The following is a 19,443-nucleotide window of genomic DNA, read 5'->3' as shown; positions in this document are numbered from 1 at the left end:
ACTTTATCAATGCTTTCAAGATCAAAGGAGACAATTTTACATTTATTATGTGAGATCATGGACATTTAGACATAATGGAGAAAAACAGATTATGGAAGCCTGTGACTTGAATCATCAGAAAAATGTAATAAATTTTTCAAAAAACAGACCCCAGACAAATGGAAAACAAACTTCTGTGGGTTAAAGACCAAAGCTGAAATTTGGGAATAAAATGTGGAAACTAGGTGGGCTACCAAAGTGATATAATTGGAATATTTGAATTTTTGTCACTTAGAATAAGAGGAAGCCAGGTGAAGGAAAGGACAGATAATAAGTAGAGAAATTAATAGAACTAACTCAATAGAGGTTCAAAATGAAATTCAGGAAAGAACCTTAGAATTTAAAAATGATTAACCAAAAGGGAGAATAGGACAACATCAGGGCAGAAAACCGTGCCTGCTATATTAAATGGAGCATGTGAGGAAAGAGTTTCCCAAATTATTTTCCTAACTTCTGTTTACATCCCAGCTTTGTTACAGTGCTCAGAGCACATACACTCAGACCAGTATTCCAAGGAGCTTACCTTCCTCTGTTAAACTTTGGGTATTATTCCCATATATTTGCCTGAACTGTGATTAGGGTTTCCCACTGCCCATGGGTGAACTGACACCAGATGAAATCTTGACCTGAGACAAGCTAAGGGAAAGAAAGTACTCCAAGAGTCCCAGCTCTCTGGTTCCACGTCTCAACTTTACCTCCAAAGGCAAAATGCCAAGTTTTTTTAAAAAAAGAAAATTAGTCTGGTTGCTAATTTTTAATTCCAAGCATTTTGAGATCTAGGAAGTTCCACAATGAGATTGTTAACAGAGACAAAGATCATAAAATTTCCAGCAACACAAAAGGCTAATTCATGCTAATTAGTGATTTTTGGCAAATAACATGGCATACGTCCATTTCATGGGGAATACTCCTCAAATGGCAGCAGGAATGTGACATGCATATGTAATTCAATTTAATTTAATGCTATAATTTTTTTTAAAAAACAATGTTTCAACTTCTTAATGCATTTGGTGAGAAATGCGCCTTTTCTATTTTGAAATGAAGAAAAGAGCTTAACTTGCCTTGCTGAATAAAATGGACACCATGAAGAAATCCAGTAAGAAACTCTCTGAAATATCTTTGTAGTCGAAATGGAAAAAGATCACTGTGAAGCCCAAGTGAGTAAACTGGTGGACTGGGTTACAGAAAGAGGTCCGCAGCAGCTTCATGCCTGCAATGACCATCAGAAAAATGTCCCAGCTGTTGAAAAGGAAAGAAAAGATATAATCAGTGGTGGTCCACATGCTGCTGGGTGAGTTACAATGGCTCACGCGTCTTGAGGGCTTACTGTGAGTTATGCACATTACAAAAAGCAAAGACGGTAGGTTATCATCTTCATTTTACATAGGAGTAAACTGAGTCTCAGAGTTTCAGTCCCTCATCTCATGCGGAGACACTAGGATTGAAACTGGATCCCAAGGACTCACCAACACAGACTCTGCCACTAGAGGCAGCTTCCCTACTGTGCTCAGAACTTAGCAATCCAGGGCACAGAGCTTCCTGGGAGCTTATCTGAAGGAGCTACCGCATTGTCAAGCTCCACAGAAAGCTTGGTGGCAAGTAAGAAAGCAGAGCAGGTTGTCCTTGTTAGCATCTGCTCAGTGCAAGCCTTTAAAAAAATTACAAAATCTCACTGAATCAATGCCGTAACAGTGAGAAGTGTTAGTCACTCAGTCGTGTCCAGCTCTTTGCAACGCCATGGACTGTAGCCCGCCAGGCTCCTCTGTCTAGAAAATTCTCCAGGCAAGAATACTAGAGTGGGTTGCCATTCTTTTTTCCAGGGGATCTTCCTGATCCAGGGATCGAACCCAGGCCTCCTGCATTGTAGGCAGATTCTTTAAAGTCTGAGTAACAGTAGCTAATATAAAATTCTGAAATAAGGAAAAATCCCACTGTCTCAATAAAGCTGTTTTTACTTTACATATTCATTGCCAATGTTTTCCACCATATGTGTTGTCTTTGTAAACATAAGCTTTCTGATCTTTTTTTTCCCCACTGAAAATGAAATCAACAACATGACACAAGCCCCCACGACCTAGACCTTTTGAGTTAAGAAACAGGACAGAGGCAGACCCACAAAGAAATAGCAGGACTTTGCTGTGAGGACCAAACTCCTGAATTCACCTATCTAACCATTTTGGGGGCAGGTGCTATGTGCACAATTCTAGCAGACGGCAAGGTCAACAATCTACCCACCTTGAGATGGGAAGGTAACTGATCAGTGCTCAGAACAGCCAGAAAGAGCACACCACTACCTCCTTGAGGGGTCTGTCCTTTTGAAAGAAAGTCTGGCACATTTTAACCAGATTCCCCTCCAGTTTGAACATCCTATTTGGGAACTCAAAAGAAAAAGAAGTGGAAATATGTTCCAGAGAACAGTTGCACTTAAAAGTTAGGTTTCCTTTTTTAAAACATTTTATTAACATATAGTTGATTTACAATGTGGTGATAATTTCTGCTGTACAGCAAAGTGACTCAGTTACACCCTTATCAGCATTAATAATACTTCAGGATCCGGGCATTAAAAGCATGTCTCCTAAGCCTCAGCATCTATCAAGCACAAAATTGTCATTTTTGTCATTGAAAAGATCTAATGGTAGTATTTTCATTGGCCTTTGGCCTCAATCTAATAATTTATACGCTTTCAGACCTAGTGTTGCAATCGATTCTACCCTGTCCCTGAGTGAGGTCTGGCCAAAGCACTGTGTGGGCTTAGATTAGGCTTCTGAGAAAAACTAGCCCTGATTACATGCAGATCTGGGGAGAGTGGGAAGGTGTTTAGTAACCTCTATTCCTTCGGCGGGGCTGAGCGCTGCTCCATAACCCCTTTCTTTTCCAGTAGAAACTAATGACCACAATGAACATGCAGTATGAAAACAGGACTTGAGACCCATCTGCCGTTGACAACAGCCCAGGATATGAGAGTCCCTATGACAGAGCCAAAGTTCTTGGGGAGAGGGGACCCAAAGACAAGGTATCCCAAGGCTAGGGATACTCTGGTTTTCAAAGGAGATGAGTGGGTTTTCTTGGTTATTCAGGCAAAAATCTAGATGAGGGTTAACTCTAAACTTTGTTTTCCATGACTATGACTAAAATGGACAGCACCCATTTTATATTTATTAATGACGACTGGTGAAGAAAAAGGGAGAGCTTAAGGAGTGATGCTTGCGGCTCTTCTAACATCGCAATAGTAATGGTTACAGCCAATGGTTCACAGACGGTTGTAGGCTTAGCTAAAGATTTTATAAAGGCTTAAGTAGCGATCAGTGAACAATGGTCTGGGACAGAGGCAAAGCATCCCTTTAAATCACACTGGCAGATGCCTACCAAGACCCTATGAGGCACCCACTCATTATTTACCAGCCCCCACTCAATTGTCCACCCATCTGTCCATACTCCTACCATTTCCTGTTACTACAAGTTGAATAAGAAACAGTGCCTGCCATTGAGGAGTTCACCGTCTGGTACCACGGCTCTCAGTGAGGGTAGGATGTGGGCTGGGCTTACCCAGGTCTCTAGGTCTCTAGGAGATACTGACACATGGCCTCCTGCTGCCCTGTTTGAGAACAGCTGCTGTAGTGGGGTGCTTGAAATCTTGAGAGAGACTTTCTACATCTTCAGATGGATGCCTCAAGAATATAAAGAAGTCATCACTTTGGGCTCTGAGAAAAAGAATTCTGTTGGTGTCGTCTGGGAGTTAAGAGTACTTGCAGGTACATAGGTAAGGTGCCACTTCTAACTTTAGTGTCTTGAAAAAGATGAGAGGGGATAGAGATTAATATTACTTCAAACTGGACTCTCAACGAATTATTTATTCGACTCTTCGTAATTCCTAATCTTTATATCCATCCTCCACCAACAGCCAGAGCTGCTTGGTCTCAACTGGCAGGTTTTACTCCCAAGGTCCTAGTCCTGATGTTGGGAAGTGAGAACTTTAAATGCTTTTGCTGATTATCACAGGGCAGCACTGGTACTGGGGTGGCTGTTTTGGTTCTGACTGTGAATCCTTGTTCTGGAAATTGAGGATCTACCCTGTCCCAGAATGTCCTCGTGGGGTCAGCCAAAATGGTACCACACTGGAAACAGCTGCCACTAGCAAAGCGCTGGGTGTTCTAGATGTAGGCTATCTCATGCGTGGGGCCCCACCCAGACTGCCGAGAGGTCTGCAGTCGCGTCAGCTGCCTTCTCTGTCTAGTGAGACTAAATCTTCATCACTGGATCCAAAGTCTAGGCATTTAAATACCAAATGGTATGGACTTCTTGGGCTTCCCAGGTGGCACTAGTGGTAAAGAACCCACCTGCCAAGTCAGGAGACATAAGAGACATGGGTTTGATCCCTGAGTCAGGAAGATCCCCTGGAGGAGGGTATGGCAACCCACTCCAGTATTTTTGCCTGTAGAATCCCATGGACAGTGGAGCCTGGAGGGCTACAGTCTATAGGACTGCAAAGAGTCGGACATGACTGAAGTGACTTAGCACACCCACATGGACTTCCTGTCCTGGCCTGATCGAACCAGGTCTGGACTAAAAGGAAAGCAGAGTCTGATAAAGACAGGAAGGTTATAGGGTCATTTCATTTAGCGTCTGCTTTGAGTGACCATGACTCTACTCAAGGTCCAGCCAAGAAATAACACGACTTTTATCTGAGTTTGCTTTATCTTTGACAAATACTGATTAATTAGTTCTCATCACACCCCTAAAGGAAGAGTAGGCCTGCTTGGCATTACACATAAGGGTTGACATGGTCATATAATGTTTAAGCAACATGACTCAGAAGCAAATCTGAGATGGAATCTCTTGTACATCCTCCTCCTCTATTAACTGATTGGGAGAAATGTCAACCTTTTGTAGGAAAAACACATCCATAAATTATCAAGTAGACTTTCATTTGTAAATTCAGAGTTCATTTTAAAATAAAACATTTTGCAAAAACATGAGCATCTTGATGACATGAAGTCTCTTTGTGGTCCATTTTTTCTTTTAATTACACGGCTTCTCCTTGTATTTAAAATGTATAAATGCAGAGAGAGCAGTGACAGTGATTAATTACCCCCTCCCTAAAGCACAAAATGATACAGTCTTTGCTAAATGAAATGACATGAGGCAATTCAGAGTTGTAGGCATGATCGTCAGAACCCCAGGAACCCCGGGATCACACTGTGCTGCCATCATCTCGTTAAGGCTTCTGACCAAGGTTCCACAGGATGATTTTCAAATCTATTGACAATTTATTTCCAAGATCACTTCAAGCAGATCTAACTCTGTTTCCACCCCAGTCTTTCTACAATAACCATCTAGCCACGGCAAGTTTGAGTAAAAGGCCACCATGGCTTACTGTTACTTGGCCCATCATTAGTAGACAGAAGTTGGCTTTGGCTGCAGCCTGTTCAGAGAAAATGCACTAGATTTTGAAAACGTGGTGATTCAAATCATAGTGTGAATAAACTTCTCCACTTACTGGGTACCAAGTCGCCGGTAATTGCTTATTGAAAATGCATCCGTTGTGAGGGCATTCAAAATGATTGCTGGGTACAAGACGTATTTTTCAAAACACTGAAGCCAAACATAGAGTCTTTCAAACCACATTAAATGGGCAACATCTGAAAGAAACACAAAACCACTGAGAACAGCCACCGATCAAATTATTTTTCTTAAGTACATGTGATAATAAGTGATACACCCCTTCCTTTCATTCAAAGGCTGCAGAACTCTAGATACATGATAGACCAATTTTCTTTCTAAGCAGGCACTTTTTGCTTTGTTTCTACATCATTTGTAAATAATAATATACAGTATAGGGCAGTTTCCCAATTTTTCAAGTCAATTGATTTTTCTATATTAGTTATTACTGGGACCAATGAAATCAGCTGTCACAACACATCAAGGCATCTCAGAGTGAGGGAGGTTAGAAAGTGAAGGATAGAGACTTGGGGAACGATCTCATGGACCTGTCTCCTCCTAAGCTTAGGGTTGCTTCTGAGTCCGGGGCTCATTTCTTGGCTCTCTCTTTTTTCATCTATAAACCCACAATCAAATCCCTGGCCATCTATATATGTACCAGAAAGCTGATCCCCAATCTCCTGTCACTATGAATGTATTACATTTCTGTGAGCCTTCACAACGAAGGAAGTATTATGGAAGTAAGGTTCATTTTCACAAGAGCTAAAGTTTTAAGCTATACCAATCTGGGTTTACAAATAGCTGTGAAAAGAAGGGAAGCGCAAAGCAAAGGAGAAAAGGAAAGATATACCCATTTGAACACAGAGTTCCAAAGAATAGCAAGGAGAGATAAGAAAGCCTTCCTCAGCAATCAATGCAAAGAAATAGAGGAAAACAATAGAATGAGACAGACTAGAGATCTCTTCAAGAAAATTAGAGATACCAAGGGAACATTTCATGCAAAGATGGGCTCAATAAAGGACAGAAATGGTAGGGACCTAACAGAAGCAGAAGATATTAAGAAGAGGTGGCAAGAATACACAGAAGAACTATACCAAAAAAGATCTTCATGACACAGATAATCACGATGGTGTGATCACTCACCTAGAGCCAGACATCCTGGATTGTGAAGTCAAGTGGGCCTTAGGAAGCTAGTGGAGGTGATGGAATTCCAGTTGAGCTGTTTCAAATCCTAAAAGATGATGCTGTGAAAGTGCTGCACTCAATATGCCAGCAAATTTGGAAAACTCAGCAGTGGCCACAGGACTGGAAAAGGTCAGTTTTCCTTCCAATCCCAAAGAAAGGCAATGCCAAAGAATGTTCAAAATACCACACAATTGCACTCATCTCACACGCTAGTAAGGTAATGCACAAAATTCTCCAAGCCAGGCTTCACCAATACGTGAACTGTGAAGTTCCAGATGTTCAAGCTGGATTTAGAAAAGGCAGAGGAACCAGAGATCAAATTGCCAACATCCACTGGATCATCAAAAAAGCAAGCGAGTTCCAGAAAAACATCTATTTCGGTTTTATTGACTATGCCAAAGCCTTTGACTGTGTGGATCACAAGAAACTGTGGAAAATTCTGAAAGAGATGGGTATACCAGACCACCTGACCTGCCTCTTGGGAAACCTGTATGCAAGTCAGGAAGCAATGGTTAGAACTGGACATGGAACAACAGACTGGTTCCAAATAGGAAAAGGAGTATGTCAAGGCTGTATATTGTCACCCTGCTTATTTAACTTCTATGCAGAGTACATCATGAGAAATGCTGGGCTGGAAGAAGCACAAGCTGGAATCAAGATTGCTGAGAGAAATATCAATAACCTCAGATATGCAGATGACACCACCCTTATGGCAGAAAGTGAAGAAGAACTAAAGAGCCTCTTGGTGAAAGTGAAAGAGGAGAGTGAAAAAGTTGGGTTAAAGCTCAACATTCAGGAAACTGATGATGGCATCTGGTCCCATCACTTCATGGGAAATAGATGGGGAAACAGTGGAAACAGTGGCAGACTTTATTTTTTGGGGCTCCAAAATCACTGCAGATGGTGACTGCAGCCATGAAATTAAAAAAAACGCTTACTCCTTGGAAGGAAAGTTTTGACCAAGCTAGACAGCATATTCAAAAGCAGAGACATTACTTTGCCACAAAGGTCCGTCTAGTCAAGGCTATGGTTTTTCCAGTGGTCACGTATGGATGTGACAGTTGGACTGTGAAGAAAGCTGAGTGCTGAAGAATTGATGCTTTTGAAGTGTGGTGTTGGAGAAGACTTTTGACAGTCCCTTGGACTGCAAGGAGATCTGGCCAGTCCATCCTAAAGGAGATTAGTCCTGGGTGTTCATTGGAAGGACTGATGTTGAAGCTGAAACTCCAATACTTTGGCCACCTGATGCGAAGAGCTGACTCATTTGAAAAGACCCTGATGCTGGGAAAGATTGAGGGCAGTAGAAGCGGATAACAGAGGATGAGCTGGCTGGATGGCATCACCGACCTATGGACACGGGTTTGGGTGGACTCTGGGAGTTGGTGGACAGGGAGGCCTGGCGTGCTGTGGTTCACGGGGTTGCAAAGAATCAGACATGACTGAGTGACTGAACTGAACTGAACTGAACTGAATCTGGGTTTGCATTCAGACTGTACCAACCAGTACTGTGTGCTCATGAACAGCTGCCTTCATCTTTCTAAGCCTCAGTTTTGTATGTTCTGTTCATCCTTCCTACTACGCACAGTGAAGAAGTCAGCTCTCCTGCCCATGATAGGGTAAATGCAGTGCCTCTTACCCATCTCTGCCCACCCTTCTCTCTGGGGAGAAGTGGATGGTCCAACTGGTCAGAGCACAAACCTCCTTAGGTCGTAGGATTGGGGATCGGAAAACACTGCACCCCTGCCCTCCTCGGCTTTCCTTCTCCATGGGGAGTGCACAGTAGGTTTAGATCCTCAGGTGGGCCCATCTTACCACCCCACCCCGCAGATCTCTGTCTGCTAGTAACTGAGAGGCTGGGGTAGAGCCCAGCCCACCATTAAAGCTGGGCAAATGGGCCAGACATGTCAGGACTCAAAGCCTAAATCTGCCAAGAGGGAAGGGGACCCCATCAAACTTCTGGAATCATATCCTCCTTCAACAATTTATAAATTAAAAAACTTACACCCCAATAGTTTATAATGAAAAACCAACAGAGCCTGGTAGGTTTTATGCTGTTTGGAGGACACAAAGATCAAAGAGAAACAGCGGACACACCCTGTACAGAGTGACACAGCAGGGACATAAAATGAGCCGTTCCCTCCAGGTTTCTTTCCAGGATTAGAGACAGATTAGCATTCCCAGCCGACTTCACTGGGACTTTATGTGATGGGCACAGAGAGCAACACACACACACACACGCACACAATTGGGAAGCGATTTTCTACTTCTTCCTTTATGTGGTTTAAATTCCATATAAGAATATATACATTTATAACTCAAAAACACAAAGGCTTTCTTCACGTGATTGAGATTATGAGAAGAGGTTTGGCATTCAGAAATCTTGCTTGAAAATAATTAATTCGAATGAGATGGGCATGGTGAGAATGGACAGAGTAAGCACTTTATCGCATGGGAACCAGCAAGAATAAATACCCCAGTGATCAGCTTAACAAGCAGAAGAGAGATACAATGAGAAATTATCAAATTAGGGGCAAATTTTAGTTATAAATGAAACAGGGAGGAAGTGTTAAAGGAAAAATAGTTCAAGAATAAGAATATTTGGAAATAATTCAACTTTGAATATTCTTAACGGTCAATGCAAAATGTTTTCTGGTCAGGGTTTGGAAATGGGTTAATTATTAAGGAATGAGGTTTAGGATATATAATTGGCTTCCCTAGTAGCTAAAGACAGTAAAACATCTGCCTGTAATGCAGGAGACCTGGGTTCAATCCCTGGGTGGGGAAGAGCCCCTGGAGAAGGGAAATGGCTACCTACTCCAGTATGCTTGCCTGGAGAATCCCATGGACAGAGGAGCCTGGTGGGCTACAGTCCATGGGGTCGCAAAGAGTCAGCCACAACTCAGCAACTAACACACACACACAGGTATATTATATATTTTACATGTAGATAGAAAGGTGTTTGTCTTTTGTGAAAGTACATGAAAAATAAGGACAATAAATCTCCAAGATCCCTCCTCAACTCTTTCCTAGCAAATGACTTTGACCCCTACTTCCTAGAGAAAATTGAAGCTATTAGGAATAAATTCCCCCACATCCAAACCCCTCAACTACAAATTTATCTGTATTCACACCCACCTTCTTGCTCCTCCTAAGGGTAACCCCACAGATGCCCTGGACCCCATTATTCCTGACACCTTGGTTCCCTCTTTACTAACCAGTGGCTCTTTCTCAATGGCCAGTGGCAAGATTCTGGTCTTGGCCAAGTTGAAAACTTGCCTTCCCCAGCATCTCCTTCTAGTGGCTCATCACTCTGTCCTTTTTGGCATAGTCAAGCTTTTTGGAAAGGCTGGTAATGTCTGACAATCCCAGTTCCTTGTCTCCTGTTTCCTGGTGAAACTTTTGCACGAGGGGTTTGCAGCTACCTTTGCCCAGAACTGCCCATGGCAAGGCCATTTGTGAGCACCCAAAAGATGGATAACTGATGCTTCTCAGTCTATCTTACTGGAGTTAAAATTTTCTGAGATATAAAACATCATTGATTTTTCCTTCTTTCTACAACCCTCACCTTAGCTTCCCTGCCTTGCCAATTCCTGTTGCTGTTGGTTAGTCACGAAGTCGTGTTGGACTCTTCGGCAACCCCATGGACTATGGTGTTCCAGGCTCCTCTGTCCATGGGATTTTCCAGGCAAGAATACTGGAGCTGGCTGCCATTTCCTTCTTTAGGGTGTCTTCCCCATCCAAGGATCGAACCCAGGCCTCCTGCACTGGCAGGCGGATTCTTTACACTGAGTCACCCGGGAAGCCCAAATCCTGCTTGTGCTCAAACTTTTTTACTGTTCCCACTTTCTTTGCAGGCGCCTCTTCTTCTCTCCTTGGTCAATTGCCTTCCTTGGACTTCTTTGCCATTTTTCTCATTTTCTTGGGCTGATCGCCTTCACATCCCTAATGTTAATTACTACTTCCATGCTGATGATGCTCAGATCTGTAACGCAGTCTTCCATCTCTCTTCTGGTGTTTCCTAGCTCTAGATACTCAACTGAATAGCTTCATCTGATGTCCTGAAAACACTCTTCAAATACAGCATGAACTCAGTCAACCTCCGTACCCCCGTTCCTCCTCATGAACTCTTTATCTTATTTAATGACACATGTATTTGCTTAGTCATGCAGGCAGTATACTGTGGGGTCACCCTGACTCGGTTGTTCTCAATCACAGTTGCATGTTGGAATCACTTGAGGACAAGGCTGAAAAATATTGTCCTAGAACGACGATTCTCAAACTTGGACATGCAAATAAACTACTTGTTAAAAGGCATAATCCGATCCAATAGGTCCAGAGTGGAGCCAGACACCCTGCATTTCTAACAAACTGCCAGGGGATGCCGATGCTGCTGGTCTCCATACCCCCCACAGTACTGAGAAACAGGTACCAGCAGCAGCAGCATCCCCAGGAAGCTTGTTAAAGATGCAGATTCTCAGATGCAATCCTGGACCAGCTGAGTCAGAAACCTACAGGCTGGGTCCAGTAATCCACGTTTCACAAACCCTGCAAGTGGTTCTGATATGTGTTAGGGTTTGAGAATCACAGTTCTATTTCTTCCTCTATACAGGACTAGACTATGTTGAGTCTATGTGCTTCTTACCTATCTCTTCCTTTCTAGTTTCACTGTTCATATATGCAATCTCTTAGCCTTAAAAAAAACTATAACTGTCTATTATCAAAATGAACTCTCTCTTTCCAAACCCCATCATTTGTGTGCACTGGATGCCATTACCCCTTACCTACATAAGGACCTTTCTCTGTGCAGGACCATTCTCCTACTTATTCTCTCTGTACTGAATCATCCTCATCAAAATATAAACACATTGTAATATCTTTAGTCCTAAAAAAAGACACCCTCCCTTGACCATTTTCCTTCCAGATGCTGGATATTTTCCAGATACCTCCCTATTTCTTTGCACCCCTTTGTAATAATTTCTGGGAAAAAACAATTGACTACACTCACTTTCTCCACAACTTAAGTCCTTCTATCTTCTGAGTTCACTCCATTCAGAGTCTCATTCCAACCGAGTCATGAAATTGCTTTTTTAAGGACCTCACATTGCTATCCAATGATCAGCCTCAGTCCTCACCTTACTCAACCTCCCAGCAGTATCTGATCCAGTTTATTACCCCATACTTCTAGTAATTCCCTACATGATCTTATCCAGTTCCATGGCCTTAAACATCTATTGTCAATATGTTGTTGACTACTAAAAATATATCTCTATGCATGGGCCTCTTTTCTGGGCTTCAAACCAGTGTATCCAACTATCTTTTAAAGATACTTGAAATGTCTAATAAACATCTTAGCAAAGGTTTTCATTTCATGCTCTCACCTAAACCTACTCCTCCCTACTCCACCGTTCATTCATTCCACAAATGAGACAGACAACTCTATGCCCGATACTTTCTTATCGCGTAATGAGCATCCAAAACAGTACAAAATCTCTGCCCTGATGGAACTTACATTCTAGTACGGACGATACAAAACAAAATGAATATGTAAGCTGCACAGTATATAATAGGTCCGTCTAGTCAAGGCTATGGTTTTTCCAGTGGTCATGTATGGATGTGAGAGTTGGACTGTGAAGAAAGCTGAGCACCAAAGAATTGATGCTTTTGAACTGTGGTCTTGGAGAAGACTCTTGAGAGTCCCTTGGACTGCAAGGAGATCCAACCAGTCCATTCTGAAGGAGATCAGCCCTGGGTGTTCTTTGGAGGGAATGATGCTGAAGCTGAAACTCCAGTACTTTGGTCACCTCATGCGAAGAGTTGACTCATTGGAAAAACTCTGATGCTGGGAGGGATTGGGGGCAGGAGGAAAAGGGGACGACAGAGGATGAGATGGCTGGATGGCATCACCAATTCGATGGACATGAGTTTGAGTGAACTCCAGGAGATAGTGATGGACAGGGAGGCCTGGTGTGCTGTGGTTCATGGGGTTGCAAAGAGTCAGACACGACTGAGCGACTGAACTGAACTGAACTGAATAGTATCTCTTATAAAAGAGAAATACTTAGTTTTAACATGCTCCAAGCTCTTATCTATTTTTCCTTTTGAAGATTTTTGTGTTCTGTTCAAAAGACAAAGGCCATGACTGCCTTCTACTTTCCTCTAAAACTATAATTGTTTTAAATTTTACATTTAGATCCGCATGCTATTTAGAACTGGTTATTGTGTATAATACACTATCTTACTAAGACGGTGGTTGAGACTGATATTTTTCCCATATGGATATCTAATGGGTCATCACCATCTATTGAAAATGACTGCTATTTCCCCTGCACTGCAGTCAAGCATGCTGTTTTATATGTCTTTATATATGTGCTTGGTGCCTTCTTGGAATATCCTTCCGAATTTCCTACTTGAGAAATTCCTCATTTTTTTACGAAATATGTCACCTTGCCATCTGGAGCTTTTCTTGGCCCCCTCCTCAACTCCTCGCCACTCCCAATACAGTCACCACCAGTGGTGGCCAAGGGCAGGGCATTTGAAGTCCATCCCAGTAGAAAGAGGCTTTATCACTAACACTGCTTAGAACTGTCAGCATAATGACAGCAAAACAGAGTCCAACTTTTAACTGGATTTGGTACTATTTTAAAATTCTTTATAAACTATGCACCCCACTTTCTGCTTGCACTCTGTGTATTACCTTTGGTTTTGAAGCAAGATATGTTATTTCTTGGAGCCATTACTGTACACTGTGACTTTTACAATTATAGTACCTGTCATACCAGAGTAAATATTCATTTAAATATACTAATCTTCCCATTAGACTGTGAGTTTGTCAAGAGTGGGTGCTATGTCTTAATCAGTTCAGTATTTCAAGCACCTAGCATAATGCCTGGCCTAGAGTTAAGGTTCAATAAATGTTCATTTATCATCTTGTTTTGGTGGTTGGGGGCAACTCTGAATATTTAAAATGAAAAGAGGGTTTTTTGTTTTTTGTTTTTTTAAATAAAAGCAGCCTCTTGAAATTGCCTTTTTGATTACAAAAACAAAAAGCTGTCTAACAATAACATATTAAACAACATTTCCTATTTTAATCTCTTATAAAGTATAATCAATTAGGGCTAGGTTTCCTTCTATACAAAATTATTTTTTCTGATTGCTCAATTTATAAGACATCAGCAATGTCAGATTGAGGCCATCACATCAAATGCAATTCAGCTTGCTTATAAAAATACATTTACAGAGTTCTATCAATATTTGTCACCAACTCAGAGAAACATGACAACCTTAGCTAGATTTCTGCAAAAATATGTAAATTAAGGGAAATATAAGCCAACCTCATCCTGCAGTGCAGTTAGAAAAATATCTGAATCAAAAGAAGTGTTTCAGTGGCTCATCACCCAAGAGTGACCTGGATGCCACGTGGATGGGGGAGTATGATCTGGATTTTCAAATGCTTGTCACATTTAATTTCAGTAAATGATATATTCCAGTAAGTGGGCATAAAGCTGATTGAGTGTAGGCAGGCAATCCCATTGCAGTGCGCAAGGATTTACTGCAGATAATGATAACAAATATGGGCTTGCCACAGAATTCCAGAAACACACAAAGCAATGAATATCAAATCATATAGAAATCACCAATAAGCTCCAAATTCATCATCCATGTCTTTCCAAATATTTGAGAGCAGAAGTACTTATTTAGTAAGATATTAACCCTCTGTGCATATGTGTGAAACTACATCAAAGACAAGACTGTAAGGCATGGAGCTAAGAGAGTCAGGCCGTAAAAGCCTTGGATTGTAAGCGCTAGTCTGCTGTCTGCCTTTAGAACAGCAAGCTTGTAGGGCTAGCATTCAATAGGGCCAAAATAACATATAGGAACAGGTAAGGCTCCAGGTCTTTAATAACTGGGTCTCTACTTAGAAGTAAGATGATAGCTGCAAAATAGGATAAAAAGAACTTCAAGAGGACTAGAAATCAATTCATTCGTAAGTTGCAAAAACCTTTACTATTTAACAGCACCCCTAGAGTCAAAAAAAAAAAGACTGGTTGCACTGCATAATTCAGCTCTAGCTTACTACCTGAGGTGCTGCCAGGGAATTGAAAGTGACAACAGCTGACATCTCAATGTGACACAGAAGCTCCACATGCCTCCCCCTGATTAATTCTGAATCTCTAGTTGCAGGGACTGTGAATACACTTCACACTGTCTGCATACACCAGCAAGCGTGGGTATACATACTACAGGTAAAGAGGAAAACATTTTAAGTGATGATTCACCCCAAGGCAGGGGGTCCATGGTTGGTATTCAGTATAACATCTAGTCAAAGCGGGAATGGAAAAGGATGTGGAAAGGGAGTTCAAATAAACATCTAGGAAGGACACAGTAGATAGTGGATCCCAGAGGTCACCAACGCCATACTCCTGACTTCAAGCTCTGCTACTACTGCACATTGAAACTGAATTGAAGGCAAATCAATTTCATGCTCATTCTTATATATCTCTAGAATCCTTCTACCAAGCTCAGTCAATTATTCCAATGAAATGCTACAATCTCTAGATTGTAGAAAGTGTTTAACAGGTAAATGTACTGGATGTTTCTATTTGGAAGTAGAAGGGAAGCAAATATAAACATGAATAATAATGTAGGAGAAAGGTGAAACACAAGTGCAATCCAGAATTCTGAATTCTGAAAGATTAAGGTTAATCCTTCATTATGAGAGTGGCCATGAAAAACTAATAAGACGAAAAGCTTACAAAGGCAGTAACATGATAAATACGTTCAAGTCCCCAGATTGTCTCAGTATTCAGACAAAGTCAAGTTAAAAAGAAAATCTTTGCAATGATAGTTTATAACTGCCTTTCTGTAATGTTCCGAATACGCAAAGAGACTATAAAAAGATATTTCTTTAACAATATTATTTCTCTTTTCCCTGAAATATTAGGCCCTTGAGAAAAAAGAATGCAAACTAACTCTACCACTTACAAATTTACATGTGACTTATCTTGACTGAATGCTTTTCAGGTTGTGTTTTATTTAGATGTTTATGCTACTAACACTAGAGCTTCTTAATAATTTAAAGTTAACTTAAAAAATCCTCAGGATGTTTTTATCTTTAGGATAAAAGATAAAAGGAAGACAATTTGTTCCAATTCAAATCTTGAATTATGACTAACAAGCTTCACGAACATGAGACTTCCTGCTTTGTAGCGACATATTTATAAACATTTCAATAGGGGTGCACCTCGGGTTCAACTTGCCTGGTCACACCAAGGCATGTAAGGCAGAGAGGCCCTGCAAAATAGATTCACTGCACCCCAGCTGGTTGTGCCCCCTTATTATAAGCCACTGCTTTTCCTATGAGTATTGCTCACTTTCATCTTTCTTGCTGGGCCAAGTCCTTACTACTAAAATGTATACATGTCAAGGTTCATTCTCTTAAAAAACAGCTTTAACTACCCAAATCAGTAGCAGGAATCGAGTCATCATTCTTAAATGTCAAGCAAATCACACCACCCCACCACTCAGAGCCTAAAATTCTGTTTCAGATAAACCCAAGGTCATCACAACCTTCCCATTCACAAATACACCAATTCAAAGTGAGCCTGTATTTTAGTAAACTGGGATACTAGGAGTTACTTTCATTCCTATTTGTTGGGTTCATTGGGTTCTTTCAAGTATATTTCCTTACACTTAGATAAAATACTAGAATTAATATTTGTCTTCATTTAGGCTTTTGTTTCCATTGAGTTATTTGTGGGGCAAATTTCCATAATTGAGATAACTGGTTATAATGACAATTGTGAGGACCACACAGAGCTATGAAAACATTTATTAAACAGTGTCAGATGTAAAGGAATATACAATTATATTTCTGCTATAAATGCTGTTATTTCAGTGTAAAATTGTATGTGCCATGATCAGGGATGGAAAAGAAGAAAGAAATGAAAGCAGTTATACCTTGGTGAGGTTATGAATGATCTTTCTTCTTTCTCAAATATTTTAAAAAATATAATTATGAATGTGTGTTTTAATGAAAAGAAAGATTTCCATTCCTACTTATCTCCATAAATAAAGAAAAATCTTCTAAAAAAAAAAACAAAAAACAAAGTGAGCCCGTGGCTTTGTCTCCCCCATTTTGAGGGCTAACCCCCTCATTATCTTTCAGGCTTTAATTAGTTGCACTTTCTCAAAGAAGCCTTTCTTTTCCCCTCAAATCTAAATTAAGATCCCTTTCTAACTCCCTCCTAGCCCCCTATACTTTTCCTTCACTGGACTTTAAACATCTTACAAACATATTCATCTGTGTGATGAATGGTCATCTCTTTAGTACAGCTAGGGGTCCAGGGCTGTCTTTCTTCCTCATATTTGACAGTTAGCACTGCGCTCTGTTCATAGGAGCCACTCAGGAGATTCAGGCAACATCACTGATCATTGACATAAATAACAAAGGCAGACACTCAACAGAACAAAGTTCAAGAAGCGGGGGTTTCCATGGTGAGGCACTGCCTGCCTTATAGGAGTTCAGGATGTCCTCCTGGCCAAAGTGTTCCCCCTTTCTTTTGTCCTGGGATGAGATCATGCTGGCCTTGCTCCCAAGTGCTTCATCAGCATTCACATGGTCCTTGGCATGTGACAGTGTCTATAAATATGTTTGAACTGCTTAATAACTATTATCAGGTTCAATATCATGGTAAACATCTTAGAGAAATACAAGGTGGGAACGTTCAGGAATCACAATAATAAAGCTCATATATTTCAAGGAATACAATTTTTTAGTTGTTTGGCAATTTTTGAGTTTGGAATCATGTTTGAAAAATTATTTTTCTCTTTCCCTAACTAAGATTATATAACTTGACCTATATTTTTTACAGTGCTATTCTGGTTCTTTTCTTTCTTTAAAACAATTTAAATCTTTAATCCATCTGGATTTTCATTTCATACAGAGTCTAATTCAATTTTTTTAAATGTTTAGCTCATTTCCCCAAAACCATCCCACTGACTTTTTTTTTTTCATCAATTCAGTGGGGATTAAAAATATATTCTTCACATCTCCTCAAAGGGATGGAGAAATTCTTGGGAGACTCGGAAAATAATGTACTCTCCCTTCTTGGTAGAAAGGTCCTCTACTAATATTAACCCATACTATTTAAAACTAAAAATACTAGTCAATCATTTATCAATTTTTCACCTAAAGATGGTTAGGTCAAAATGTTCACAAAAAAAGGATTAAGAGAAACTTTCAGATGTTCTCACCATGGGCACTGAAGGAAGACACTTCTCGTGAGAACAACCATCTTGCCAAGAGCAAGGATTATGCTCTTTTCCATTTTTGTATCATCAACACCCAGCACAGCACCTAGTACGTAGCAGGTACTTGATGAATGACAAATTTACAAAATCAGAATTCCTCCCCTCAAGTAAAGTGTCATGTATATGTTATTTCAATGACAAGATTATTTTAAAACCCTAATTCTATTTTTCCACAGGCATCTACATCAATTATAGTATCATAAAGTGCCACGAGGGTTATGTGATTTTAGATAAGATCCCAACAGACGCATGGCAGGGGGCTGACGCATGAGTCAGCCCCCATCACAGGGGCCTCACCTACTCTAGCTGGGAACTGGCATCGTTCCTCCTTCTTTCAGGCCTGCCTTCCCATGCACGCTCGGCTCAGAGAGCTCAAAGCTGCTACAGTGCCATCCCGCATACATCAAATCCAGCACAGTAAGGCTTACAGGGACTTCCCTGGTGGTCCACTGGTTAAGACTTCACACTTCCATGCCAGGGGCAGGGGTTCGATCCTTGGTCAGGGAACTAAGATCCCACATGCCTCACGGTGCAGCCAAAGAAAAAGACTGCCTAATTTTCAATGTTAGTTTTTTCTTTTAATCTTTCCCCAATTACGTTACTTCTGCATTGTTTTAAATTTATCAGCAGTCTAAGAGAACCCCAGGGGGCACCTGATAAAAATTCCATGGCTTGCTGGAGAAGGAGTGGGAGTCTGAGGTTGGCAGCTGATGGCTGAACTCTGTCCCCAAATCTTTTGTCTCTTAATGCTGTCTGGGGTTGGCCTGTGCTTCTCCAGGACTCCCTCTGCCTCGCTCCCCTGTGAGCAATGAACACTGGATTCCACTTGTCTGTCTTCCTGCTGCTGTGTAAGCCTGGTTTCACTGCCAGCAGCCCCCTCCAGCATGCGCAGACTGACACAGGAAGGTAAGTTCCCCAGTCGACCAGGAGGAGATGGGTCAGAAGATGAGAGCAGAGGAAGCAGAGCCAGGCAAGAAGGGAAAGAAGAGGAGGGGAGGAGAAGGTGCATGAAAATAGTAAGAACACTGGCAACACATAAGGCAGGCTGCCAGCTGGCAGGTTAGTTTCTGACACATCAGCCCTAGCTACTTCTTTGGCATTTGTAACACTCTTTCAGAAGCATCGTAACAAATGAGACTGCTTCTCACCTGGCACTGGTTCATCTGAGTCACTTTGACTTAAAGAGGCATTGGAGGGTTTCCTAGGTCTCTATCTCTTGATGCTAGCATCTCTTTATGTAGAGAGACAAAGGGGGTAAGGATACATCCTTCTTTCCAGAACCATGGTGTTTCCTCATCACACACATGAAGATGAGACCGTCCCATAGACCCCAGTACAGCCTTTAGGTTGTAAAATCAGACACGCCTTATTCTTTCCTCTAGCACTATATACATTTCAAAAGATGGAAATTCTGTAAGCTAGGTCATATTAGTAGTACTATCACCTGCCGGCAAAAATTTCACAACATGT

General features: G+C 41.2%; 1 protein-coding gene across 1 annotated transcript in view; it reads right to left on the bottom strand.

The window, feature by feature from the left end:
* The window catches only part of PCNX2 (pecanex 2), a 306,992-nt gene that overhangs the window by 137,945 nt on the left and 149,604 nt on the right, over positions 1–19,443 (bottom strand). The window contains exons 20-21 of the mRNA XM_068982673.1: positions 5,537–5,678; positions 1,101–1,278 (exon numbers count right to left, since the gene is read on the bottom strand). Of these exons, the coding sequence (XP_068838774.1) occupies positions 1,101–1,278; positions 5,537–5,678 (320 nt within the window). The remainder of the gene's footprint in view (positions 1–1,100; positions 1,279–5,536; positions 5,679–19,443) is intronic.

The sequence above is a fragment of the Capricornis sumatraensis genome, chromosome 10 (genome assembly GCF_032405125.1).
Source record: "Capricornis sumatraensis isolate serow.1 chromosome 10, serow.2, whole genome shotgun sequence".
Classification (NCBI taxonomy): domain Eukaryota; kingdom Metazoa; phylum Chordata; class Mammalia; order Artiodactyla; family Bovidae; genus Capricornis; species Capricornis sumatraensis.
The sequence above is the reverse complement of the archived record's forward strand: the minus strand, read 5'-3'. Positions and strand labels throughout refer to the sequence as shown.